Source organism: Myotis daubentonii, chromosome 4 (genome assembly GCF_963259705.1).
Source record: "Myotis daubentonii chromosome 4, mMyoDau2.1, whole genome shotgun sequence".
Classification (NCBI taxonomy): Eukaryota; Metazoa; Chordata; class Mammalia; order Chiroptera; family Vespertilionidae; genus Myotis; species Myotis daubentonii.
In genome coordinates, this window is record NC_081843.1 from 111,458,339 (window position 1) to 111,486,008 (window position 27,670).

Sequence of the window (27,670 nt, forward strand, 5' to 3'; positions counted from 1 at the left end):
CAAGACTTGCTTCAGTGGGACTTTGGTGCTCACTGAGACTGCACCCTGAGTGTGTCCCTTATGGATCTGAGGAGTTGTGATCTGGATGGTCCCTCTCTGACCACTGGGTACAGTGGCTCTTGGATCTAAGGAGGTGCTAATTTAGCCTCTGCCTGAGGTTACACAGCAGGAACTACGAAGAGAACTGCAGATTCCCCTTCCTTTTTTGGAGTTTGGAGGTGCCCTGATGAGGCTCAGCTGTGAAGCAATGCAAGCCGCTGTGGGGCCTTGGGCCTTCTCTTGGAAGTTCTGGGTCTGTCTGGCCCGGCTGCAGTTAGGTAATTACAGGTTGCAAAGGGCTGGGGCATTCATATGCAAAAGCCTCTGCCGAAGCCTGGTTGGGGCGGGGTCTCAAGGAATCAAAGGGCGGATCAAGCAGCTATGGCAGATCCTCAGCCCTGCCCTAAGGAGTCGCGAGTCTCAGTGTCCCGGTAACGGCTGCAAGCACCTCTGAGGGAAAGCCGCCCTCAAGTTCGCCCGCTGCCAGACAGTCCATTTTCTCCCTGTATGAGTCCTGGGTCCCCAGAGACTTCCCGGAACCGGAGTTCAGAGCAGTCGGGAGCTTGTGACTCCCTCCCGATTCAAAAAGACAGCCACGTCCTCAGGTGGCAGCCCCTTTCCGCGGGCGAGCCCCCTACCTCTGCACTTTACTTCCGCAGCTCCTCTGGCTCTCAGTGTGCTTTTCTTTCCTTCTAGTTGTAGAATTTACACTCAGCCAGCCTTCCTGTAGTTCTGGATGATGTCCGTTTTATGTTTTTGATGTATTTTTCAATTGTTGTGAGAGGCAGCAATTTCCCGGTGTTTATCTATGCCGCCATCTTAGTTTCTCCATTAAGTGGACTTCCTTTACGTTACCCTTCTTGGGGCTTCTTCCTTAAGGCATCCGTGTGTGTGTGTGTGTGTGTGTGTGTGTGTGTTTCTTGCCCAGCAGCAGAACCCCCTCTTTTATTTGGGGAACACCCCACTCTCTGAGGCAGAGCCTGTTCCTACCCATGGCTACGTCCCAGCACATGAACTGGGCATGGTTGCAACTGACCACAGGCTTCAATTCTGCCTGTAAACCAGCAGCCAAGGACGTGAGGGCACAGATGCTGCTGTGCATCTGCGCTGGGGCTGCTGGTGGCCAGGGAGGTGGCTGCTCTCAGCTTCTGGAGCTGCCAGTCATAGAGATGCAGGGTGTCTCGTGGCCTCCATGTTTGGTTCTTTGACTCTCCCAGATATTTTGTGAGCTCTCTAAAGCCTGTCATCAATTTCTTCTCTGCTGAAATTAGCCAAATTGACTTTTATTGCTTAAAGCGACTAATCCCGATGATATTTTGCCTTAAAGTCATGATATGGCATTGTAACGGTTCCTGTGTGTCTTTGCCCCCATGGGATCACGAGCTAGGACCATTCCCTCTCATCTTTGTAAGCTCAATGCCCAGCACAGTGCAAACGAATACATAGCAGATCCTCAACAAATTTCTGTTAATTCATTAATTTGTGAATTAATTACTTAATTGATGAAAAAGTTTCCTCTGTAAACCCAAGCCCATATAATGACAGCAGGTAGCACCAGAATGGGTCCTTTCCAGTGGCTGAGGAGAACTGTGGCCCGTTGTGGGTGTCCCTCCATCCATATTTATCACAGAACACACGCACAGTCATGGAGAGTTTCATAGCATTTAATTAAATATCAGAGACTTATATACTTAGCAGCTCTGCAAAAATGTTTGTAATGCATGTGGAAAGTAGATGGTCAAATGAGGAAGGTTTACTGTAGTGAACAGTGGATGTTTACAAGAATAACCCCTCCACCCCCCACCCCCTCCCCCAATAAAAAACACCTACTGAGCTGGCAGAAATGCTATCAGATCTGTATGGTTCCAATTGTCCATCCACGGATTGTTCCCATCTTCCTGGCTACTTCGATCTCAAAGCCCCTCTAGCAATGCTATGAAAACACAAGCATATGCATCTGAAACAGCCAACTCTCGGCTTTCTGAAGCAAATTCCCATGGAAGCCAGGGTGACAGGAGAGGCAAAAGCGGGTAGAAAATCAACCAAATAAGCAGGGCTCCCTACTTTAGGTTGTTTTATTGACCAACTTCCGCTGTCTCTCCATCAGTTTTCTTTTCATTTCTTGCTCTACAGAACTAGCAGTTTTCATCTCTCATTCACACATAGTCTCTGATCAGAAATTTTTCTTGCTTAATAAAAATCCAAAGTGTGGTTGATCAGAGAAAATTTGTTTCCTTACATCATATGTTGTCTCAGGGAATATATATATATATATATATATATATATATATATATATATATATTCAAGCATTAGCAGCAGTGAGGATTATGAGTATGATACATGGTTTATAAAGGCTTCCAGGAACAGACAGGCAATCTCACACTAAATTCAAATTATTACCTATGCCAAACAACACTGAAAGATTTTGAACCTGGAGGGGCTCAACTTCTCTCCTCATTTCTTTAAGAGATTGTCTGTTTTTTCAGGGATGCAAACTTATGGCTTCTAGTCCTGACTTAACATGGAAGACCGAGTAATTTACCTGCCTTCTGTGTCTCCATTTTTTCATAAGTTGGAGATATTGACAACAAAGACTTCAGAGGGCCTCTCTGAATAGGGGGCAAAAGAGCCAGGTTGGGTGGGAGGTTTCCTGGGATGACCCATCTCCTCTTTGAGGTCACCGTGGCTCCCATTTCTGCAAAGGGTGAAGAACACACGCCCATCTGGTGGAAAAGTCTTCCGCTCACGTGCGCAGGCTCTGCGTTTCCTCCTTGCTGGTGTATTGTGGTATTGTCTCTGTCGCCAGCAGGCACTGTGCACATGCCTCCATGATAGCACTTCATATGATTATAACCATTTGTTTACAAAGCTGCCACTTTCATTACATTTTTCACTGAATGAGAGCAGGGCCCCAACCTTATTCGGCTTAGATCTCTTGTTCCTAACCCTGTGGTTTGCACATAGCAGGCTTTTCATGAATACTTGTCAAGGAAAGGAAAGAGATATCACTCATGGAGGTCCTGTGACGATCACAGGCATGAAGCAAATCTGAGCGATGACGGGATTATATTCATTACTACTGATTCAGAGAAAAGGACTTGGAAAGTAAGAACCAGCTGAAGAATAGATGCTCTGATAACTGTTGGGTCTAAGCCAATAGATAGTATCCGTTAGTCCACCCTTGAAACTCCCTTCACAGACATTCCAAAACGAAACAGCAAAAATCAAAAATTAAAAACAACCTCCCCCAGACAAATTCAAATCAGAACAAAGAAAAAACACACAAAAGGTAAATGACAACAAGCCCCAACCAAAACCTGTCCATCTTCACTTCCCCATGCTGCACGTGCTTATTGTAACTCCATCTCCTTGAAGTCTGTGGCAGCATCGATGGCTGCAGAGCTTGGGCAGTTTGAGGATGAAACTGGGTCGGGGCTGCCTCTATACACACAGAAGGATTATTCCCCCTTCGCTGCTACCATGCTCTGGGGTGACCAGAGTGGACAGCAGGTTTTTCTTCCTTCCATAAGTGCATCTGGGAGTGGTAGCAAGAGGATTGGGCTCTTGATAACCAACAATAGAAATCCAGGGCTTCTCATTTACCACCTCCCTCCAGGGTAATTAAAAAAAAAACCACAAACCAAAACACAACACAACACAAAACGAAATGGGCTTTGTGGCATTCACTTTTTGCAGACATGGTAGGCCATGCCTGGTACTCCACATATCCTGACACCATTTCTCCCCTATTCTCTTCCCTATAGCTTTTTTGGTTCTGGTGACGCTGTGTCCCCATTTGCCTGGGACACCCCCAGTTTATGCTTATTGTCTTGGAGTAACCTATAATAATAAAAACATAATATGCTAATTAGACTGGATTTCCTTCCAGACGTCCTTCCAGATGACCTTCTGGATAAAGCCGGTGCTACGAGGGAAGCCCTGGTCCCAGGTGCCTGCCGGCGGCTGGAGGGAAGCTCAGGTTCTGGGTGCCAGAGGGGAGCCGGTGCCAGGCAGCCGGGGGAAGGAAGCCTACTCTTGAACAAATTTTGTGCATCAGGCATCTAGTTATTTATAACTTCTTTCACTTTCAAAAGTGATCCAGTTTGGACTTGAATTATATAGTCATCCTGTTATTAGTGAGGGTGGGCACTCAGGAATGGGACAACTCCTAGTTAGGGGGAAGGCACATGGCTCCAGGGAGACTGCCCTTAGACTCTGGGCATCAAATTTTGGCTCTGCCCCTGGCTGAGTGGGAAGCATGGACAAGTTACTTTAAGCCTCAGTTTCATCATCTGTAACAGAGAAAATAATAAGAATAAGAATTGCTCCCATCTCCCAGGATAGTGGTGAGGATGCAGGGAGACATGCTGAGCCCGACACAGTACTGGACACTCAGCAAGTCCTATAATAGCAGCTCTTCTTCTTGTCCTCCTCACCTTCCTTCCTCCCTCCTACCTTCCTCACCCCTCCATCTCCATCCTTTCCTCCACCCTTTATTCTGCTTTTTGTAGTTTCTGAAATAATTGAATCCTTTGGATATCTGAAGCAGAATGCTCCTGCCACACACTGAAAGTGGCGAGGGAGGTGTGGGGGAGCGATGATTCCAAATCCTGTATGTTACAGAGAGGGTTGCATTAGTTTTGTCTTCTTCATGCTGTGAGGGAGAGTGGGAGGAGCTCAATCATTTTTGTTGTTCACTTGGTTCCAGTCCCTGATTTCTTACAGTTCACTGGTTTTGGTAGAAGCTGGACATGGTGACATATGCTTCTTCTTGGTTTGATCCCAAGGGAGTGAGGAGGAGCTGACCCTGGGAAGCTGGGTTCAATGTCAGGATTTCTGATTGGAAAGGAAATGGAGGGTGCAGGGTGGCATTTGTAGTTCCAGGCCCAAGCAGCAGGCCCTGGTACACATGAGGCCCATTCTTGCCACCTTCCCTGCACTCTGGGGACCTGGAGGAGGGGAGTACAGGGGTACCACACACACTGACATTCCCAGCCAGGCACCTGAGGGATGCATCTCCTCTGAAAGTTTTTGGGGTGATGACTGCATGCTTGCTTGGCCAGTTGGGGCACTGCACACCCCCTCCAAGCCTCTGCTTCTCAGACTCCTCAAGTTGTGCAGGAAATGTGTCTTGCAGAAAGCCTTCCACTTCATCTCTAGCTTGAATGCCATCCACCTTATGAATCTGGCAGTCCAGGAAACTTTCAGGATTGAAACTCACAGTCAAATTCTGCACCAAAATAAAAAGAGAGAAGACATAAAGAGTGCACCAGAGAGACACACTGTCAGATGTGCTGTTCAGGAAAAGACTGAAAACTTCTGACCGGGGTTTACCAGAGAATATCAGAGATGAACCCAAATGTTATAATGGTCTCTTTGCTTTTGGAGGTGCTATGACACTTGGGGTCTGAAATCACCACTAACTGTGCCCTCCAGTCCTGAAACGTATATTTCATTTTTGTTTCCTACCTCCGGAAGCTGCAGCTAGACTCTTATGAGGAATCCTGGGTTAGGAATACCCAAAACACAAAACTTGAGGCTCAACAATTCCTAATCCTGCAATATTATTTCTGGCTGTTGGGCTGCCTTGAACATAGTGACAGAAAAGCATCAGAAGCACTCGCCTTTTTTGGTTTCTTACACAGTTGCTCCAGAGTCTTCTTATGATCAGGGAGACTGGGCCATACAATAGGCTTAATTCTGAAATAAGAGAACATTGATAGATGAAAAGAATGGCAGAGGAAGCAGGCACAATAGATCTTTCCACTTATTTTGAGCCAGAAATCAGAAGAATGCATTTCTAGTCTTGGCTCTGCCATGGCTAGGTGGAACACATTGGGGAAGTGACTTATTTGGGCATCATTGTCCTACCATCTGTGGAGGAGTTGGACCAGAGATGGTTTTCAGTGATCTATTCTGTGGATGAGACAAAAATAGTGATACTCCTCTGGGAAACAGTGCTGGATAAAAGGAACAATGAGGCGTGGCAATGAAGTGGTTTGGTGTAGTTATGAAGCTACAATTGGACCTTCTCATCTACTCCCAATGTATATGTTGTCATCTTATTCCTTCTCTTTATTTGCAGCAACCCATTCTCTCTCATTTTTGTAGAAGTGAAGAATATTTTCTAAGTTACCCAGGGAAATTGCTTTAAGATGGTGCTTTTCAAATTGGAGTATTTGCATTCTTGGGATATGTGGCCCTGTGCTGATAGCATCTTCCTAGAGCATGGACTGGTATGTGTTTAAAACATCATTTTTTATGATGTAACAAACATGGACTTTTCATAAGGTAGAATGCCAAAGTCCCATGAATGTTGTGCTAAAATAAGACTTCACATATATTCTACATTTTTCCATGGGTGTTTTTAGTTGTGCTGGAATTCTGGAGGCAGGGCTCCTATTTCTTTAGGAGAAAAAATTGGCGGGGTGGGAAGCATTCGCCTGATGTTTGGTTTATATATTTCAGCTCTTAGGAAACTGGAAATTCATGAGTGCCTGAGAATGAAGAGGGATGTTGGCACTATAATTTCTGAAATGCCTTAGTCCCCTTTGTAGTTCTAATCAGTAAGTAGAGTTAGAGCTCTGACTCTCTGGAATCCCACATAACCACCCATTTGATTAAAGGAATTCACCTTTTTTTCCATAACACACCAGCCAAGATGACCATCACAGCCACAGAGAAGAAACTCAGAATGCTGACTATTAGTAGAACAGACTCCATCTTTCCTGGAATGCAAAGATAGTTCTAAGTTAGCCATCATTATCAGGATGAGCTGAGTTTATTTAGTAACTCGGGTTCTGTATTATTTCTTGAATGTTGCTCTTCAGGGAACAGGATGATGTCATAGCTTTATGGCGGAATCTTGACTTCAGTAAGTGGCACTGATTTAGGTGACCAGGTTCAGAACATCTGTCACTTGATATGTGAAAGTGACCTAGCATTAAAGATATCAGCACTTGTCTAGCTGGTGTGGCTCAGTTGGTTGAGCATCATCCCATGTACCTGGATGTTGCCTGTTGATTCCTGGTCATGGCACATGCCTAGGTTTTGGGCAATCCCCAGTGTGGGGTATGCAGAAGGCAACTGATTGATATTTTTTTCTCTCATCAATGTTTTGATCTCCCTCTCCCTCTCCCTTCCTCTCTCTGAAATCAATAAAAATATTTTTTAAAAGACACCAGCACTCCCTTCTAGACTCCCATCATCAAGAGAAAGGAGCCAAACTGGGGGGGGGGGGTGATAAATAGATACCCTCCTTGCAATCTCAGTCATCTCATTCCCCAAAGGGGAGATATATGTGCGATGCTTCAGGTCCCCAGGGACCTGCCTGAGCCAAGTCCTTTGGCTCTTCTGGCCACTCTCCTTTCCTGTACCAGCAGGATATTTTCATTATTCTGGAACGAAGGGCATGGGAGAGCCCCATCAGCCTGCCAATCTGCCGTCCACAAAAGTGTTTCCTGGAGGGGCCTTAGAAACACCAGTCACTGAGATCCCAGTCTGAATTGGTAAACTGGAGGCAGTGGGTGGGAATTTTGTTCAGAAGTATTAGCAGTGATGGCGAACCTTTTGAGCTCGGCGTGTCAGCATTTTGAAAAACCCTAACTTAACTCTGGTGCCGTGTCACATATAGAAATTTTTTGATATTTGCAACCATAGTAAAACAAAGACTTATATTTTTGATATTTATTTTATATACTTAAATGCCATTTAACAAAGAAAAATCAACCAAAAAAATGAGCTTGCGTGTCACCTCTGACACGCGTGTCCTAGGTTCGCCATCCCTGCCCTAGGAGCACCCAGGCCAGTAGAGTCCAGTCAGCCTTCATCAGTTGATCAACTCCCACTCCTTCTTGGTTCATCACAAAAAGGGCAAAGATGGCAGGTCCTCTCCAAAGAAAGGCATCCTCTCTCTTGCTCTCGTTCTCACTCACATACTTTGACCTGCAAAGCTCTCTGCGGGAAACAGAGAGTCTGCAGTCACTTCTCACCTGGGCCCTTGGCCTCTGGAGTTCTGAAGTGGAAACTTGGACTCCATTCACTCCAGAAGCCTTTATAATAATCAGTAGGGATGGATCGGACTTTAATCTCATACATGGCATCAGGTTGTAGCTTTCTCTGCAGGAGTGTCAGCTTTGTACCGGACAAATTCACGTGCTGAAGAGCAAAAAGTGCCACAACATTTTTAGGATGAAGAAAGAGGTGCTGCCCAGATCTCCCAACTCATTCAAGTTGAGCATCTTTAGTCATGTGGACATTCACTCAAAGTTCTCTCATATTTGTTACAAGAAAAAACTGGCATGTGGAAGGGTTAGCAGTAGAGATTGCCAGAGGCTCTGAGCTCATAAATGATGCGACAGTTGGTGGAAGAGGGCAGTGGTGCCGGGGTCTTTATTCAGGTGAGTTGGGCTCACCCAACTCTCCAATCTCTTCTTTTTCTGTCTCTCTCCTTTCACATCCCAAGTAAAGGTGAGAGGGAGTGGTAAGGTGAGTGAGCAAAAATTATTTCCCTCTAAAAAGATATAATTCTACCTTCCTCTCTTCTTTTACTCCATTCCACTGCTCCCACAACTTCCATAAATCAATGGTTATGACTTGGTGATGTTTTTGCCTGATTTACCTGTGAAAGTTGTGCTAAATAGGATACCTTTTAAGGATCCCAAGTAAAGAGGATTGATTTTTATTTGGTCTTGACTTATATTGTTAGCCCAACAATTTAATTTAGAAACACTATCAAAATAAACAACAACAACAACAACAACAACAACAAAACACCCCCTCCCCCAAGGGGGGGGGCGGGCAAACAGAGTCAGAAGAGGACTGGGCCAGAGGAGATTTGAAACTTTTACGCTTAGAAGCTTTTTTCAGTAAAAGGTACATTTTGAGCACAAAATTACTCGGGGACCAACCTAGGACCTAGGGCCTAGGGCCTAAGTAAATGTACCTCTGGAAGAAAAAAGATATAATATTAAGAAGTTCCTATTTTATAGTTTAATACATTTATATATTTTAATTTATATATGTAACTTATTTATTCAGTATATTCATATACACATATTTATAAATTTCATAACCTATAAATGTAGTTGACCCACATACCATCCAATCATGTTCATTTTTTTCCTGGTGGTAGGCTACCTCATGTATTAAATTTTTTACATATTTCTTTTGCAAGTGTGATGTATTAAATGTCACCACAAAGTCATTTGCTTCCTCACGATAGATGACTCTTACGTCAAAAGGAGCCTCAGGTTTAACTGAAAAGGAAAAAGAAATGAGGTCAGCCTAGAGGGCAGTCAAGAAAAATAATTATAATTTTAAAGTTCATCTACTCTGAAAATCACATTCCTGTTTAGAAAACCATTTCTTGTTCTCCAGGTTCAAAGCCTGACTACATTTCCCAGCCTCCCTTGCAATTGGGTGTGGCCTAGAGAGCAGTGTGAGTGGAAGTGCTGTGCAGTACTTCCAATCCTGGCCTAGAAACCCCACATGTGTGGCCCTATGCCTGGTCCCCTTTCACTTATTGGAGTCATATATTGAAGACAGTGAAGCTACAGGATGAACGAGCCTGAATATTGCTTGGAGGACCTCCACCCACAGGTTAAAAATACCCATTTGGTTCTTAAAAGAGCAAGAAATAAACTTGATGGTGGTCGAGATATCACATGTTTAGGGCTTATTTGTTACAACAGCTGCTAATTTTACTAAAACACATTCTTCTCATTTTTTGAACACTTGTTATGAACTAGCCCCAACGCAGAGTATGTAGACTTCAAGTCTCCATTGTTCCAATAAGATCAGGTGGTAAGTCTACACCTCGTTTCAGCTTTCTATAGAATTCGAGGGTCTGCATCCTGGCCCTGGCTTGGACCTTCCAGTGTGACCTCAGGCTGCCTCCTCCTTCAGTCTCTTTTGCTTTTGCTCTAAACCCCTCTCTGGCTTCTTCCTTCTGCCTGTCTGCCTCACAGCATGGCTGCTAGGGTCACATGCACCATATATGAAATGCGGTTGGAGGGAGATAGGTATTATTTCAGGCAGAACAAATGCTGAGGAAGGTATTGAATTCCTAGAAGAGCATGTGTGTCAGGCTGCCTCCCCACACTGGCAGGAGGCTTCCCCCTCTTGGCCTCTTAGCTGCTCTCTCACCAAAGCCTGGGAGGTCAGTTATCTGAAGATGTGGCAGCCACTGTTCTGCATGGCTTACCTCAAGAAGATGGGGGAACACATAAGTAAAAGTCTAACCTAAACCTGTTGTTAATGAATGAGCGAGTGTGTTCATCAAACTTTCACTCAGTGGACGGAGCTGGATTCTGGGCAGTCTGAGCTGGACTCTCAGACTGATTTGCTGACCCAGTAAAATGAACTCGTGCGGTGGGGTTTGACCCACATACTGCCATCAGCTTCTCATAGTGCTGACTGGCCAGGTTTCTCCTGTAATGCTCCAGCAGTACTATAAAGAGGAAGTGGCTCCTTCCTCACCCTCCATGTCTCATGAAAGGGGAAGTTGATCCTCTATTAACGTGGATGCACTAGATAAAGGGACGGAGCCCTAAAAGGAAGCAGGAGGAAAGGAGATGGGTGTAGAGAAACAAGTCAACAGAATGCTGTCAACCCCTTGACACTTGCCAAGCCGGTTCCTGCCCTTCATTGAAGGGAATAATTAAAATTCACATTCTCAACAAGCAATCTGCCATGGAGTTCCTTCCATCCCCATCTCCCGAGGAAGATAAAGGACGAATTAAGGGAAGACCAGACTAATATTGATTATATACCTACTAAGTACCAAGTGTGTTAGTTGTGCCATCTTCCATCAGCAATCACTTACAGCCACTATAGTCTCAGAGAGGCCCCTGTGGGGGTGGCTTAAGGGGACTGAAATTCAATCCTGTCTGACCTGATCCTCGCTGTGCTTCCTTTAGCTTTTGTTTCTGGCTCTGTTGCTGCCCACTGGCTTGTTCAGGGCCCCTCTCCATGTCTGCCTCTAGCCTAAGTGCTGTCTATGAGCACATTCAAAAAGGATGCTCATTCCTCAAGCAAACAGTTTAAAACGTGTATTAATTCGTGCACAACCTGAGCAATTATATAAATGTACCCTGCCAAGAAAAGTAGGAAGGCAGGACGCTGCCCCTCTGGACCTAAAGACAGGAAGTGGGTGAGGAGGCAGGTCGCTGCAGGGGAGCCCTGGCTGTGAGGTTCACTCAGGAGCATCCAGCTTACGTTTCATTACGTGACGGAGCCAGAAAAGAGGCTACTCTAGACTCACCTCACCACTTCCCCTCCTCGTTCCCCAAGGGTGCTTTCCAAAGCCCTGAGGTTCTCCTGTAATACTCCAGAGGGTCCATGCTACCAGCAGTGTGCACACACTGCCTCTCCCCACCCCCACCTGGCCCCTCAAATGAGGCATGTCACGTTTGTAGACTGCTGGGTGGTATAGAATATGGATCCTATGGGCATGTGAGATCTGGGGATTCCGATGGGGCAGGGTGCCCCCTGCCCCGGGGCTATGGATGTGCCATGAGTGTTCACACGCTCTCTCTCCCTATAAGATGCACGCGGGCCATGTGTGCGGCGTGGGTTTCTGTAGGAAGGGGCTCTCCTCTGCTGCTCCAGGGCTCTGTCAGAGGACCGAGAGCGGATAGACAGTATTTGTAATGCAAATGGTAAACCTGCAATACAGTGCTCTCGTGCAGGGCACAAACTGAACACCCATCCACAGCAGCCAAGTCTCCAGATGAGCGAAACCTAGCTGGCTTGTGTCACAGACTGTGACTGTCATCCCCACCTGGCTGGCACTCACACCTGTTTGGTCTCTTCTCCACCACGATACTTGTTCACATCTGGAACTTTTGCCTTCACTCTTTATTTTACCACCTCAGCGAAGTAAAGCTGAGACTAAATTCCAAGTTTCTCTTTGTGGTCTCTAAGGAGTAGTGCTCTCCTACATTTAACTTTATTTCTAGAGGGTAAGTTGGGGGCGGGGTTGCGAATATGGAGAGACAGAGCCATAGTATTTAAAACCAGCAAAAAAAATTCATCTTGTCAATCGCTTTGAACAGTTCTTCATACATACATATGAAATCTCCACAGGTACAATATGTGCAAGTAGTTAGGATTCCATTGTACTCACGTATCATAATTGGCTCAGACCTCGCCCTATACCAGGGTATCTCTGAGTATAAAGAACTTTACTCACCTCAGGCTCATAAATCTGTAAGCAACGGAAAACATTTTTTTATCCCAGTCTCTCTGATTGCCTGGTGACCAAAAGTTAAATTGGTAATTGAAATTGACTTATAACCAGTTAATTGAATGAATTTATTGATTTTATTATTATGTATATGGATATTATATAGATTCAAAGAAAACATGCAGATGAGTTTAGTAATTCAAATTATAATTATAATTTTATTTGAACTATATTTTTTAGCCAAATGTGATATATGTATTCTAGGTCAAATCAGATTCAGTGTCTATCCTCAATAATAGGGTCTCTTAGGAAGGTGTGATAGTAACTTCATGCGTCAATATGGTGTCCACTTGTTTGGTCAAACACTAGAGTGAAGTACAATATATTTTTTTTTTTAGGGACACAGGTAACAGTTAAAGCAGTAGACTTTGAGTAAAACAGATTACCCTCTATAGGCTAGTCTTCATCCAATTAGATGAAGGCCTGAAAAGTAAAGACAGATTCCCAGAAGAAGCAAAAATTCTGTCTCAAGAATTCTACATAAAAAACTTGCTTGAGTTTCCAGACAGCCTGGCCTGCCCTGGGGAATTTTCATTCAAGACTATAATATCCATGCTAAGCTCAATTTCTAGCTTTCTGGCTTTTCCTAAAAATTTCAGATTTACCTATATAATAAAAGCCCAGTGACCATAATGGCATAACGAGTGGAACAACCACTTGACCAGTTGCTATGAGGTGCATTGACCACCTCTTGGTCCCTCCCCCTGCCCACAGGCTCCGATTGCAGCATGGCAAACGGGGAACCATGGGGCAGTGGGTGGGTGGCAGTGGGGCAGGACTGGGGACTGGCGAGCGGGCGGAAGATGGCCCTGATTGCAAGCTAGACCTAGGGACCCTACCCGTGCATGATTTCCTGCGCTGGGCCTCTAGTATATATATATCTCCCTTAATCATTCTGTTTCCTCTGGAGAACTTTAATCCAGAAGGTATATTTACTTTTTAGAATGATGTGATTATTTAGCTAAACACACTCAGAATGTGGTAAGTATAGGGGGAGAAGACTACAGAAAATTTAGGAGAAGGTGAGATGAGGAAGGAAAGGACACGAGTGAGTGGATGACTGGAGACCCAGCTCCAGTTTAACACATCATATGGATGAATTTCTCTTTAATGTATAGGTTCCAACCACTCTCACTCATGGAGTGTGAAAACTCAGAGAATTATTACGGTAAGAATTAATAGCATAAGCTTCAAAACTTTCATTTCTTTTAAAAATGATCTGATTCATAGACACGAAGAATAGACTGACAGCTGTCAGAGGGGAGGGAAGTAGGGGGGCTGGGTGAAAAGTTGAAGGAACCAAGCAGTACCAATTGGTAGGTGCAGAATAGCCACAGAGATGCAGTTTGCAGTGTGGGAATACAGTCAATGACGTTGAGATAACGGGGTATGGGACAGGTGGGGTGTTTGGGGCAGCAGAGGGACCACTGTGTAGGGTGCATGTTTTTTTTCTGGCCACTTTGCTGAATATCTGAAACTGGTGCAGAATGGTATTGAATGCAAACTGTGGTTGAAAAATAAAATAAAAATTATTTGTATCAGAGAAGTTGCTATTCTCTAATGCAAATAGCTTTCATGATCTGTGTACTTTTAAAATCTAGAAACTCCAGAGACGGTCAATATCTTCAGATACCTGAAAGATGGAAGTCACCCCCCCTCCCCCCCCCCCCCCCCCCCCGCTACTCTTCTTACCTATATGGACTATGTTCATTTTCCTGCAAGTTAAGATCCTTTGTCCAAGCTTCACACATATTTTGCTGTCTCCAATCAGTAAGAATTTATTTGTCTTGATGAAATATATCTCTTGCAGTTTAATAAAATTCAGGCACCCTGCAACCAAAAGGCCATCACTGTAGGAAAAAAAGGGTATTTGTCTTAATTCAAGTAGTAGTTTCTGTATACAATGGAATAACAACACAAGTATGCTTCATTTGTGTGACTTCAACTCTGACCCTAAGATGATCCAGATGTTGGGACTAGCAGAAAAATGACTTTAGAGCAGCTCTTGTAAATATGTTCCCGGGCTAAACATAAAACATTGTCAGGGTTATGGAACAGATGTTTAATCTTAATGGAGAAGTGGAAACTATAAAGGAGAACAAAATAAAAATACTATAACAAGTATCTACAATTTTTTAAAATGTACTGAATGTATGGGATGGATTTAACAGCAGATTGAAGATGGCAGAACAAAGGGTTAGTGAACATGAAGATAGGTGAATAGACATTATTTATTCTGAGATAAAAAGTCTTGGTGACCTGTAGAACAACATCAAAGGGATAAATGTAATTAATGGTCCAGAACAAGAAGAGAGAAAGAAAAGAATTTGGCTGAACAAATATTTAAAAAAATAATGGCTCCAAATTTCCCAAATGTGGAAAAAACACACACATCATAAAAGCTAAGCACATCATAGTTGAATGGCTGAAAAACAAAGACAAATAGAAAATCTTGTAAACATCCAGGAAAAATTATCACTTTCCATCAGAAACTATGGAAACCAGAAAACACTGGAATAACATCTTAAATCTCTGAAGTAAAAGGCACCCAGATTGGAAAAGGAAAAAAAAAGACCCTTTATTTGCAGACCACATGTTTGTTTACATGGAAGACCATTTCCTCCAATACAATTACAGGAAATAATGAAGTGAATTCAGCAAAGTCATTGTACAAAAGGCAGTTATATTTCTATAGTTTAGTATCAAAAAATTAGAAAATCATTTTAAAAAAGAACAGCTCCATTTCTGCAATAGAAATATAAAATGCTTAGAAATAACAGTCAATAAAAGATGTTTAAGGCCTTTGCAATGACAATTACAAAATATTCCTGAGAGCTATTAAAGAAGATCTAAATAAGTGGAGAGCTACTTTCCTGGATTAGCAACATTCAGTAAGAAAAAGATGGAAAAATCCCCCAAATTGGCATATATAATATTAAACAAAATCTCAGCAGGATTTTATAAATATTGATAAGACAATTCTAAAATTTATGTGGAAATTCAAAGAATAACCAAAACAACATGAAAAAAGTAGAACAAATAGGATTCTGAGCTCTTGAATTAAATACTGTAAAGCTATGGTAATCAGGACAGTGTAGCACTGGCATAAGGATAGATAAGTTGATCAATAGAAAGTATAGAGAGTTTGGAAATAGACTCAGACCTATAAGGTTAATTGATTTTAAAACAGGCACCCAATCAATTAAATGGAAAATAGAAAATCTTTGCAGCAAATTGTCCTAGAACAACTGAACAGATGTATGGAAAATATAAACCTCAATCTTATACAATATAAATTAGATATGGATTATGGACCTAAACATAAAGGTTAAAACCATAAAGTATTTAGAAGAAAACAGAGGAAAGTATCTTCCTAACTCTGGCAGTAGACAAAGATAGTAATGACACACAAAAAATATATAAAAGAGAAAAATGATGGATATCTTGGTCTTCATCAAAGTGAAAAACCTCTGGTTTATTAAAATACACCATTAAGAAAATGAACTGGCAAGCTACAGACTGAAAGAAAAATAACTGTAATACATATGCCTGACATACAAATTGTATCCAGTACATATAAAGAATTTACACCCATCAATAATAAAAAGACAAATAACTCAATAAAAAAAGACAAAAGCTTTGCCAAAACAGACATACAAATGGCCAACAAATACATGAAAAGGTGGTCAACATTATTTGTTATTTGAGAAATGTAAATAAAAATTACTGGATACTGTTTTAGACCCAAATGTTAGAAATGATTGTAGCTCATACATTGTTGGTAGGAGGTGGAATGGAAATCTGTTGCGCAGTTTCTTCTAAAGTGAAATATACACCTTCTCCCATGATACGGCAATTCCACTCAGATTTTTATTGCAGAGAAACCCGTGGAGAAACAAAACTGTGTATTGACAAACTGATTTGTACAAAAATGTCAACAACTTAAAAAAAGAATAGTCTCAAACTTGAAAAAAACTCAAATGACCATCAAGAGGAGAAAGGATTAACACCTGTGATACATTCATAGGGTGGAATTGATACTGAACAATTGAAGAGATGAATCAGGAGACATGTCAACATAGATAAATCTCAAGACGCTGTGCTGTGCAAAAGGAGTGAGACAGGAAAGAGTAAACGGTGTGTTATTCCGTTCATAAGAACGATCAGAAACTGGCAAAACCGAAGTGATAGAATTCAGAACTGAGACTGCCCACAGGATCTAAGTGTGAGTGGAAGGGGACCTGAGGCGTCCTCTTAGGGCAAAAGAAGCGTTCTGTGTCTTGACTGAGGCGATGGCTTCATGTCAGATTTGTTTCTCAGAATCACTACAGATCTGTCCATTTCACCATAGGTAAGTGTGACCCCCCAAACGAATTATCAACAAAGAAAGTAAATCAAATAAATTAATAAAGCACATAAAAATTAAAGAAGTAATGGAACATTTGTTTTCTCATTATAAAGTCATTGAACAATGCAGGATAAAGTAAAATTACTAATTTCTCTTCTTTTCTCAACCTCCATATAATTTCCCTCTTCTGTGATAACCATGATTACCACTTTGTTTTTCCTACATGCTCTTTCAACCCAGCCACACAGCCCCCCAAAAAGGTATAGCTGGGTCAGATTGGAAGTGGGGATTGTGGCAGAAAAAGCACCTCTGTGTAAGTTTGCTTCCATGAGAAGAATCCTTCCCATTAATCATCCTATCTAATAATAGACAAACATGGTAATTGACCGTACCTTCGCTACGCCTCCCATTGGCTAATCAGCATGATATGCAAATTAACCCAACCAAGATGGCGGCCGGCAGCCACGCAGCTGAAGCGAGCAGGAGGCTTGCTTGCTCCAGTGATGGAGGAAGCCAAGGTTCCCCACCTGCTGCAGGCCAGCTCTGAGCTCCAAAAGCAACAAAGTTTCAATTATAGAAGCTAAACAAACCACAGATACCTGCTTTCAGCAGGCCGTGGCCTCAGAGCTGGAGCGAGTAGGAGCTGGCTCTCAGCTCCAGTGACAGCAACAAAGTTTCAATTATAGAAGGTAAATAAATCCCAGAATTAAAAAAAAAGAAAAAAAGGAGAGGCTGGGAGCTTTAGTCGCCGACCAGCCTGAAAATGGCCCTCAGCCCCTCATCCAGACTGGCCAGGCAACCCAGTGGTGACCCCCCACCCTAAAGGGGGTGTGGTCAGCCTGAAAACAGCCCTCAGCCCCTAATCCAGGCTGGCCAGGCACCCCAGTGGGGACCCCCACCCTGAAGGGGGTGTGACCAGCTGCAAACAGCCACCAGCCCCTCACCCAGGATGGCCAGGCACCCCAGTGGGGACCCCCAACCTGAAGAAGGTGTGACCAGCTGCAAAAAGCCATCATCCCCTCACCCAGGCTGGCCAGGCACCCCAGTGGGGACCCCCAACCTGAAGGAGGTGTGACCAGCTGCAAACAGCCATCATCCCCTCACCCAGGCTGGCCAGGCACCCAAACAGGACCCCCACCCTGATCCGGGACACCCTTCAGGGCAAACCAGCCGGCCCCCACCCGTGCATCAGGCCTCTATCCAATTAGTAGAAGGGTAATATGCAAACTGACCCTAACAGCAGAAAGACTGGGAATGACTGGTCACTATGACACACACTGACCACCAGGGGGCAGACGCTCAATGCAGGAGCTGCCCTCTGGTGGTCAGTGTGCTCCCACATGGGGGAGCTCTGCTTAGCCACAAGCGAGGCTGATGGCTGCCAGTATAGCGGTGGTGGTGGGAGCCTCTCCTGCCTCCTCAGCAGCGCTAAGGATGTCCGACTGCAGCTTAGGTCTGCTCCCCGCTGGCAAGTGGACATCCCCCGAGGGCTGCCGGGCTGCCAGAGGGATGTCTGATTGCCAGCGTAGGCCCAATCCCCCGAGGATCAGGCCTAAGCCAGCAGGTGGTCATCCCCCGAGGGGTCCCAGACTGTGAGAGGGCACAGGCCAGGCTGAGGGACTCCCCCCTGCCCCCCGCTGAGTGCACAAATTTTTGTGCACTGGGCCTCTAGTATAAATATATTAAATCATAGGAAACAGGCTCTACAAAGGTCCTTTACTACCTCTAATCCAGAATACGCATTGGTTTTCTTTAGTAAATTGGATATGTGTACATGTTTCTCTGCATGTGCTCACGTGAGCCCTTCACATGATCACCCATGGACTCTGTGTGGCTGGAGGTGAGGTGGGCATGGAGCTAAAATCCAAGGAGAACCCTTCAACTGTAGGTGCATAATCACTCACCTTTGGGCTGCTGTGGTCTTAAAGTGACTGGTTAATCTCTATTTAAGTTTGTTAATTGGCTCAATATATTTTCTCTTTGTGGGACATTCCTTAACATTGTCTCCACTGCCCCCCTCCCTGCCAATGTAGCTTTTTTTTTTTTTTTTTAGTTAACTATTATCTTTTAGGGGTATATAGTTCTTCTGGTTTTGAGTGTGTGTGTGTGTGTGTGTGTGTGTGTGTGTGTGTGTGTGTGCTTGTATTTGTTGGAGTTTCTCAAGAGTGTGTTCTTTTGGGGGCTAAATGCGTTTTCCCACTTGGCGTAGAGTACAGGTAAAAAGCCAGTGTTTAAGGTAAGCTAGATGGACACCAGGGGCCACTCCTTGGGAGGGGTGTCAGACAGGAAGTTTTGAAGATGGCAACATTGGCATGATTTGATGAATACGGATAGAAGGGGTGTATTGAGGCAGGGTCCTATTTCTAAAGTTCAGGTAAATATGTGATGTGGAGAAATTAGAAGAATAATGGCTTTTAGTTCAATCAATGAGTGTAGAATATATTGGGAAGTAAAGCATGTGTGGCATATTCTGCTATAGATCCTTAACATGTAGCAAGTTCCTGGTACTGTTGGAAGTTTAAGAAGAATCTAAAATGGTATTCTCAGTTCATTCCCACTTTTGGGGGAAGGAGATTAATGAGCAATGGAGTATGAAGATCATCATATGGCTGTCTTGTGAGCCTGGGCATCCTTTTAAGGGCTCTGAATTCTAGGAGCTGCTTTATGGAGCGGGGGTGGAGTGAGGGAAACCTTGTCAGGAGACTACGATAAAACTGGCCTGGAGGAGAGTCTCACTTAGAGCCACTGACCCTGGCTTCAGGTGACTGGAGGAGACTTAGTGCGCCCCTATGCATAGTTCAACTCAATTCTATCCAATTCATTTCAATGTACTTAACTAAATTAAAACAATTTACTTGGTTGCTAACTACGTATTTATTGCCAGGGTTAGGAATGTTCTGGGACTCCATGGTCTAACACAATAGCCACTATTCACATACTTATTGAACACTTGAAATATGGCTAGTCCGAATTGAGATATGCTCTTAATATGAAATACACAGCAGATTTGGAAGGTTTAGTATGCAAAAAAGAATAGGGAATATGCATATTGATTACAGGTTGATAATATTTTGGATATATTAGGTTAAATAAAATATATTATTAAAATTAATTTCACCCATTATTTTCCTTTTAAAAATGTGGCTGTTAGAAAATTAAAATTTCACACCTGGCTCACACATTTGTGAATTGTATTGTATTTCTGTTGGATAAAACCATTCTTGGGTATTTAAGGAAAGGTATCGAGTAGTACTAGAGGCTAACAGATTTGACCCTGTGGGACCTTCAATGGGGACATCAACTCTAAATCACTCACACAGATCCCCTTGTTCTGAAAATAGGGAGAGACTGCCGGGGACCACAGCCCTGTTTCTTCCTTCCTTCCTTCCTTCCTTCCTTCCTTCCTTCCTTCCTTCCTGCCTTCCTTCCTAACTCTTTTTATTGATTACAGAGAGGAAGGAAGAGGGAGAGAGAGAGATAGAAACATCAATGATGGGAGAGAATCATTGATTGGCTGCCTCCTGCACGCCCCCTACTGGGGATTGAGCCTGCAACCCAGGCATGTGCCCTTGACTGGAATCGAACCCAGGACCCTTCAGTCTGCAGGCCGACGCTCTATCTACTGAGCCAAACTGACTAGGGCAGCCCCTGTTTCTTTACCCCACCTTCATCTTCCTAAAATTTCTGCAGTCTTTTATAGTTTAGTGTGATGTGATATTTACATGGAAACATTAAAATCAAAAATTATTTCATTCCTTATTTGGCCCTGAAAAACAGAATCTATCTGGAAAATATGGAGCAACTTTGAAAGTCAGTGTCGTTTACTATAGAGAGGACTACATTACCAACACTTGACAAATATTGCTAGTGAAGTCTAGAGTGTGAGGCAGAATCACTCGGCAGGGTGTAGCCTGCGACATGGGCGGTAATTGAGGAAAACAAAACATGGCACATTTGAAGTGGTATCTGTAGGCGTACATGGCAGTGACTGTGGTGCCCCCAAGAATGTGGAAATAAAGAACGTACAATTGCCTTCTGAGAACTGACTATAAAAATTATGCAAACACCTGAAAGGCAGGGGCCCAAATTCAAGTACCTACGCAGGTGATATAAATGAGAAACGAGGGCCTAACCTTAGGACTGATATTTAAGTCCGCATCTATAGAGGCAGCCAGAATGCTGTTTATCTATTTTTTGATGTATGTGCCCAGTATTATGAAACCTGATTTTTACAGAGCTACCTAGATATTTAAATGCTGGCGACTTGTTTAAAAAATTTAATCACATTGAGATCTGAACCAAATAACTCTAGTCTTAAAATCAACAGACAAATTTCCTCGGTTTGCTTCTATATTTACTGAACAACCTTTTGATCACATTTTTAAAATGAAAATCATGCTACTGAGAGCATTATGTACCATTTCCAGGCACTGACCTATGTTAGTTGCTCATGTTTCTATCCCAATGCGAGGCAATTGGTATGATCAGAGAGCTTGATTAATCCCCTGGGGTCACAGAGCTAGTTTTGAATTCCAACCTAGATGCCTATTCCCAGCTCCTCTGCTTTGTTACTCCAGGTACCTGACAGCTAGCTAGAGTTCTGGCAAATGAAATATTTTCAGGTCCCCCAGTGAGAGTAGATTTATACTCATATGAAACCTATGGGCCCTCTCTGTCCCTCCTTCCCCAAATGCAACCCTGAGCCCAGTAGGAATCTTCAGGTCTCTATGAGAGTTGTATCTATGACTGTGAAGTAGTCACTTGGTATGCTGGTGTTCCAGCTCTGTGACTTCGCCTAATTCAAGTTCATCCCTGAGAGACGGATCTTCACATTGAACATGAAGCAACTAGGTTTCTAAACCTGAGAGATGACGGCCAGACCAGGCAGGTGGTAAATTCATCTGACAAATGCCCCAGGTAAGCCCGCTGGGAAACAACACCTGGTTTCTAGCAATAATCCCACCTGTGCAATGATGTTAGCAGAAAGCACAATTTTTAGCGATTTCCAGTTTCTATAAATTTATATTAAAGTGGGGGGAGCTCCATAAAGTTAGTTTCAGGGTGGAAAAGAAACTCAATCTAAGCAGCAAATACAGCTCTCTGTTTAAGTAAATTTAATGTAAGATACGTGGTCCACTCTGAATCTAGGAGTTCCACCCGTCCACTCTCAAGGTGTAGATACCTTTGTGAAAATAGCACCATGACCTATTAAGGAGTTCATACTTATTGTTTCACACTGAAAACATGTGTTAAGGTGATTCATTTCCAATGGAAATATCTGAATCCAATTAAAAAACCCAAATGGGGACTATGGATAGATTAAAATACAGAAGGAAATATCAAGACCTGCTAAAGGACATGGGAAAGTTTGCTCAAGTGGGCATGGAAGTGGTCAGATGGCCTGTGAGTGAAAGTGGGCAGAAAGGTCAGCCTCAGACTCCCTAAGAGAAACCACAGTGATCACTGAAGTCCACCGACGGCGGTGTGGGGAACCCAGAGTCAAACCTCTGTGTTTGAAGGAGGTTTTGCCCATAAAAAGGAGCGCATCGTTTGTATGAGTTGTTTGGTGTTTTCGTGTGGTCTAGTTGCAGCACAGACTCTGGATAGAGTCAGTTCCTATTCTCTCGACATATTTTATTCCTGGAAAGAGTGCTACAGAAGCGAACTGACAGAGGCAGATGGGGACCATGCTATGAAATTCAAGTTCAAGACCATATCAGTCCAGTGACTGCAGCAGGGATCTCTGCATGAACAGATGCAGGAAGCTCCTGTAAATTAAATTAATGTATGACATGGAATTCAGGGCTTTTCTGGACCCCATATCAGGGGGCGAGGATTGGCTGAGTGTCTGCAGAATTTAAGAAGGCCTCTTTGACTGCTGGTGGATCCTGACCCACTTTCCTTACAAGGAAACCAACTAAAATTAGGTCATCTGATAGAAATTGGAGATAGCCACACATCAGGATTTCAGGTTAGAGTCTTTTTTTTTTCTGGTCACCAGAGATCGTAACTCTGAACAGCATGAGCTGATGTGTGGAGGAAGGAGAAGCTGCCGCTCTCTGAGCTCCTACCAGACTTTCAAAACAGAGGCTTTCTCTGCTTCTAGGCCGAATTTCCTCTGAGGCTGCAAGAAGCCAAGAGCCAATTTATTCCTGTGGGCTCTTGGAAAATCGATACTAAAAATAGAACCTAAAGTCAAACTGTGTTAGGAAGGTGAAAGTTTGGTCTATATTCATAGATTTTTTTTTTAAAACTTAATGCCTGTTTTCATTACTTATTACATACTGGCTATGTTTTCTAATTAAATTACTATAGGATTAAATTATTTAGTCATCACAGCCTCCCTGCGAGGTAGTATATCTCATTTAACATAGGAAGAAACCTGCTGAGATAAGTTACATAGCGAGCTGTAGGTCCAAAGCTGGTAAGTGTTGGTGGCGGCATTCGAAACCAGGCACCAGAGTGCGGCTTGAAGACACGAGGCCATCTCCTGTCAGGCCAAGAGACTTTTCTTAGGTGAAGCAGGATTTAAATTCTGCTATGAAGTCAGGAGGGAGGCGGGATCTCCAAGATCCATACCGTCATTTGGCTGTAGCAGCCGGACCTGAAAGATGAACCTGGTAGTTTCTTTGCAAGAGTCTCCTGGCAAAGGACAAGGAGTCCAGGACACCTGTGAATTCACTGGATTGTACCATTGGAGAATCAGCACCACACTCCTTCCTCTGCCACTGTTGCTGCACAGCACGGAGAAGGAAGATTTCTAAGCACCCATTGGAGCCCCCACTTCTCACCATATTTCAAATTCCAGGTGGGTGCTGTTGACGTCCGGGTCATCCAAAGCACAGCTGAGCAGGTGCTGGGAGCCGTCCACCTCCAGCTGGCTGTAGCAGGAGAACGAGTAGTCTGGCTCCGCGTCTTCCAAGTCTCCTGGGGAGAACAAACGCGCAGCTGTCAACGAGGCCGATGCGGGCTCGCGTTTGAGAGGTGCAGTGACGTGAGTGACACGGCAGCCTTTGGGGGCGGACATGAAGAAGTGGGGATAGTTTTTCTAAAGAAGAAAAGCCCAAAGGCAAAGACGAGAAAAAGCTTTCAAAACCAAACTAAATAAAAGTCAACCCAAACCAAAAGAAAACCCAAATGAACATAGATTTTTCTAGTAGAAACCAAAGAACAATTGCAATCAAGAAATGACCTCCGAATATTTCTAAATATTCCTGCCATTGGCTTAATGCCCTAGAGATCTAGAAGGAAGCACTAAGCACAGTCTTTTCTTTATTTAAACGGTGATTTCTTCTGTTGTTTGTACATTTCAAGTAAGAGATACGTTCTCTCCATATTCATATGCTACCTAACCTAGCCTTTGACTTTATTACAAATCTCCATTTACTCCCTCTCAAGAGTGTCTTTGAATGAAGAAAGGTGACAGAAGTCTTACAGTCAAGGGGTAGCTTTCCGTTGCCTAAATAGGCGTCCCAACCAAAAGCACCGTTGGTTAGCTCAGTTGTGAGGAGATTTATTTAAGGTAATTTGTCTTAAGCTACCAACTGAGGCAAATGTGATTAGAAAAAAAAATGTAGGGTAGGCCAGAGGGGGTAGATGGGCGAAAAAGGGGGACATATGTAATACTTTTAACAATAAAGATTAAAGAAAAAGAAATTAGGTCTGACAGGACTTAGATCTCGTGGACTTTACCATAAATCTTATAGGTACTGCTTCTGTGCTTATCGATCTCCAATAGATAGCTTATCTCATAGATACGAGCACATTCTGAAGAGTATGTGGGGAACCAGAAATTTTTTACAGTCACTTTGGGAAAGTTCTGTCACAGTTGAAGGCCCCATGTTGAAATAGACATTTTGTATGTATACTTCACAATATTTAATAGAGAAAAATCTGTCAGCAAACGGACTCAGACAGGAACGGGCGAAAACCGCGAGTCACCGCAGCCCTCCTGAGCGCTCGAGTGCGAGTGTGTGATGGTTGCAGGCCCATCGATCCTTAGACTAGATGTTTATAGGGCTTTAAATTAGTTACGTCTAGGGCTTTAAATCAGATATAAAATATACTAAAGTTAACCCCAGCTGAGTGTCCCCTAGGCCATGAGAGGTCCAAGCAGCACCCCCTTCATTTAAACCCCCGGCTGGTCTGCAGGGAAGTTAGTGAAGCCGGTGGTGAGTGGGCCAACCAGCTGAGAGACAGGTGGGTTCCGTCAAAGCACCGCATCTGGAGAAACCACGTCCACACGAGAGCTGTGGGCACTGCTCTTTCGGGACATTCCTGGAATCCACCCAGCTCACAATTCTGCCCCGGCCAAGCCCCCTATGCCATGTCAGCAGGGCTCCTGAGCACAGCCATAAACAATGTGGGCCACCTCCCACCCCTCAGGGCCCATGAACCGTGCTCATCCTAATCCCCAGACCTAGGTCTCGGTTCCTGAGAGCGGGTGCCTTCCCCAATGGAAAGGTTTTGGGTAGTTTTAGCCTGACCTTCTTCCATGGCCGCCCTCAGACCTCCCACTCACCCCGTACAACAGAACCTATATTGCTATTTGGATTCAGACAGCCATGGGTCAGCGTTGTCTCCAAAATACTTCAACATGCAAAGCCACCCAGAGAGAGAACAGTATAGAGGTGCCGGACAAGGGCAGAGCACAGCACCCCCACCCTGCCCTCAGCCACATCGTCTGGTAAAGGGAGTTTGCCATATATTCTCATGCAATGTACAGAGCACTGGCCATCCACTAAAGTGGGAAGGTTTCAAGGTGTAGCTCATTGACTCTTTAGCAGGTATTACTAGGCAAGAAAAATTTCCCTCCACCACTTGCAGAATTGCATGTCATTTTACAGAGAGGATGCTCTGCGTGAACTCAGCTGGAAAATGTCTTAGGTAAGAGTGACATGCACCGTGGGTGAGGTCCCCATCACTACAGCTGGGCAGATGTGGGTGCACGTCCTGGCGATTCTGCTTTAGAGCTGTCGTCCGCTGTCAGCTACCCCAACCTCTCTGAGCCTCAGTTTTCTGTTATGTAAGTTCATGTTATCGTGAGGAGCAAATACAAAGACTTGGCTCGGAACACAGTAAGCACGTAATAGGGGTTCGCTATGACTGTTACCACATTTTGAGAAATAAGTAACGAAAAGGTAAAATAACAATTCTAATTCCGAGAATATGAATGTGAAACCTTTGGAGCTTCTTTGAAAAAGAAGAAGAGTTCGCTGTCGAAGCTGTTATTACTATGGCTTTGAAATTGCATAGGGCTCTTGAACAGTAGTGAATTAACCCATTTTTAAATGCTCAGTATCTCAGCATAGCTTTTCATAAAAGAATATTTTGGAATGTGTATTACAGACAAGGTAGTGTGATTTAGATGTCTTCCCACTGAAAGGAATTAGTTGATTAAAGGTGTAAGTGGTTTGGATTTTTTAAAACTAGTCATTATTTCTCTTGGTCATCCTTGTGGTTATCAGAGAACTAACTTATCTTTCACCAAACAGCCGCTGATTAATTTACACACCAAACTGGGAAGTATTTTGAGATGATCATGTGGATAGAAAGTCACAAATCTTCTAAAAATGTCTGAAACTTAAAAAGTTGAAGTGAAAAGCCCAGCTTTCAATTAGAATTCTTATTTTCTTTTAAAAATGGTATGGTCCCCAGGGAGAAGCAGAGGGAATGTGTTATATTCCACAGAGTAAGGTTCCTGTGTTACGTGCCAAGTCTCTCCACGCAGAGCACCAGGCAGCATTTACGGTGGAATAATGAGTGTCCCCCACACAGTGAGTCATGCATGGTCACACTGCAAAATGTCAATAATTCCTGTAATGAAAATATTCTAGGGACTTCCATCCTTAGAAGTTACTGACTTAAACCATCGAAGCTGAGTCATTAGGCTGACATGTGTGATATCTTTGATAAGAAAATACTTTTTAACTTTTAAAGTAGAAAAGTTTAATTTTCAGGAACAAATGGGTGGCCCCACTTCCCAGGTCACCCTGCTGCTGCTGTGTTACCCTTGTCTGCAGGTTTGTTGCAATTACAATCTATTTACCAAGCAGGCATCAGCGTCTTGTCGGTACTAAATACGCCAAGGATCCCAAAGACAACTACTAGATGACAGTAAATTTGTTAATAGGGAGACAATTAAATGTATTTCAATGAGACAACTCACATCTTTAGCTATTGTTAGTTACTAAGAATCTCACATAAATCTATCAAAATACCTTTTTTGAAGAAATTTTCAAATATTGTAAATTTAAATATTATAATTGAACGTCCGCTGTGTCCTACACACTCTTTTAGGTGCTGGGGATGCAACAATGGTAAGTGCAGACCAAGCTGTTGTTTCTAGATGTTATTTTATCACGAAAGTTATGCTTTTGAAACCTCCTAAAAAGCTAAGCAAAACAAAATCTAGCTGATTTCTTAACAAGATATAACCTACAGGCTCCACTGTTGCATTCCGTATGGGTGTTCTTTTCATTAGAGCAGAGGTATTGGCCAACATTAAGATCCACATTTGGAGGTCAAAAGCATTTCTCTGGACAATTCTAAGACTTTATACACCACCTCAGGATTGCCCCCAGCCCTCTGTCCTGGCGGTTAGAACATACACAATGACTGAGTACATGCAAAGTCCTCCATTCCAGCCCAGTGCCCGGCTCAGGTCTGCTAGGGAGCCACCTGAAGCCATTCGCGAGATCATCTGAAATCCTAAAGAAAAGTTAGAAATGACTCACCATTCTGTGCATAGCCACTTTCTCCAGAAACGACTCGAAGTAAGCAGAAAACAATACCAAAAGCTATACCTAGAATTGTCATTCTGAGAGAGAGAGAGAGGAGAGCAGGCGTGTGAGCCCACACGTAGGAATGAATGAGAGAGAGAAAGCGCGCGAGAGTGAGCGAAACAGCCTTAAGTCTACAGTGTTAAGGCTTTATACTCACTTAACCACAGACAGGGGGAAGTATAAACACGGCAAAAAAGAAGGCATGTGTCAGAAACAGGAAGTCAGAGTAAGAAAGTATTGCTGCTCCAAAC

General features: G+C 43.5%; 2 protein-coding genes across 2 annotated transcripts in view; one reads left to right on the forward strand and one right to left on the reverse strand.

Moving 5' to 3' along the window:
* LMBRD2 (LMBR1 domain containing 2) overlaps window positions 1–27,670 on the forward strand; it is a 147,432-nt gene that overhangs the window by 99,598 nt on the left and 20,164 nt on the right. The window lies entirely within an intron of this gene.
* On the reverse strand, window positions 1,688–27,581 carry IL7R (interleukin 7 receptor). Its single transcript, XM_059694935.1, has 8 exons — window positions 27,372–27,581; window positions 23,427–23,562; window positions 13,980–14,137; window positions 9,140–9,297; window positions 8,032–8,197; window positions 6,675–6,768; window positions 5,665–5,740; window positions 1,688–5,270 (listed from the first exon to the last, which is right to left on the reverse strand). The coding sequence occupies exons 1-8, from the start codon at window positions 27,451–27,453 to the stop codon at window positions 4,767–4,769; spliced, it is 1,374 nt and encodes a 457-aa protein (XP_059550918.1). The 5' UTR covers window positions 27,454–27,581; the 3' UTR covers window positions 1,688–4,766.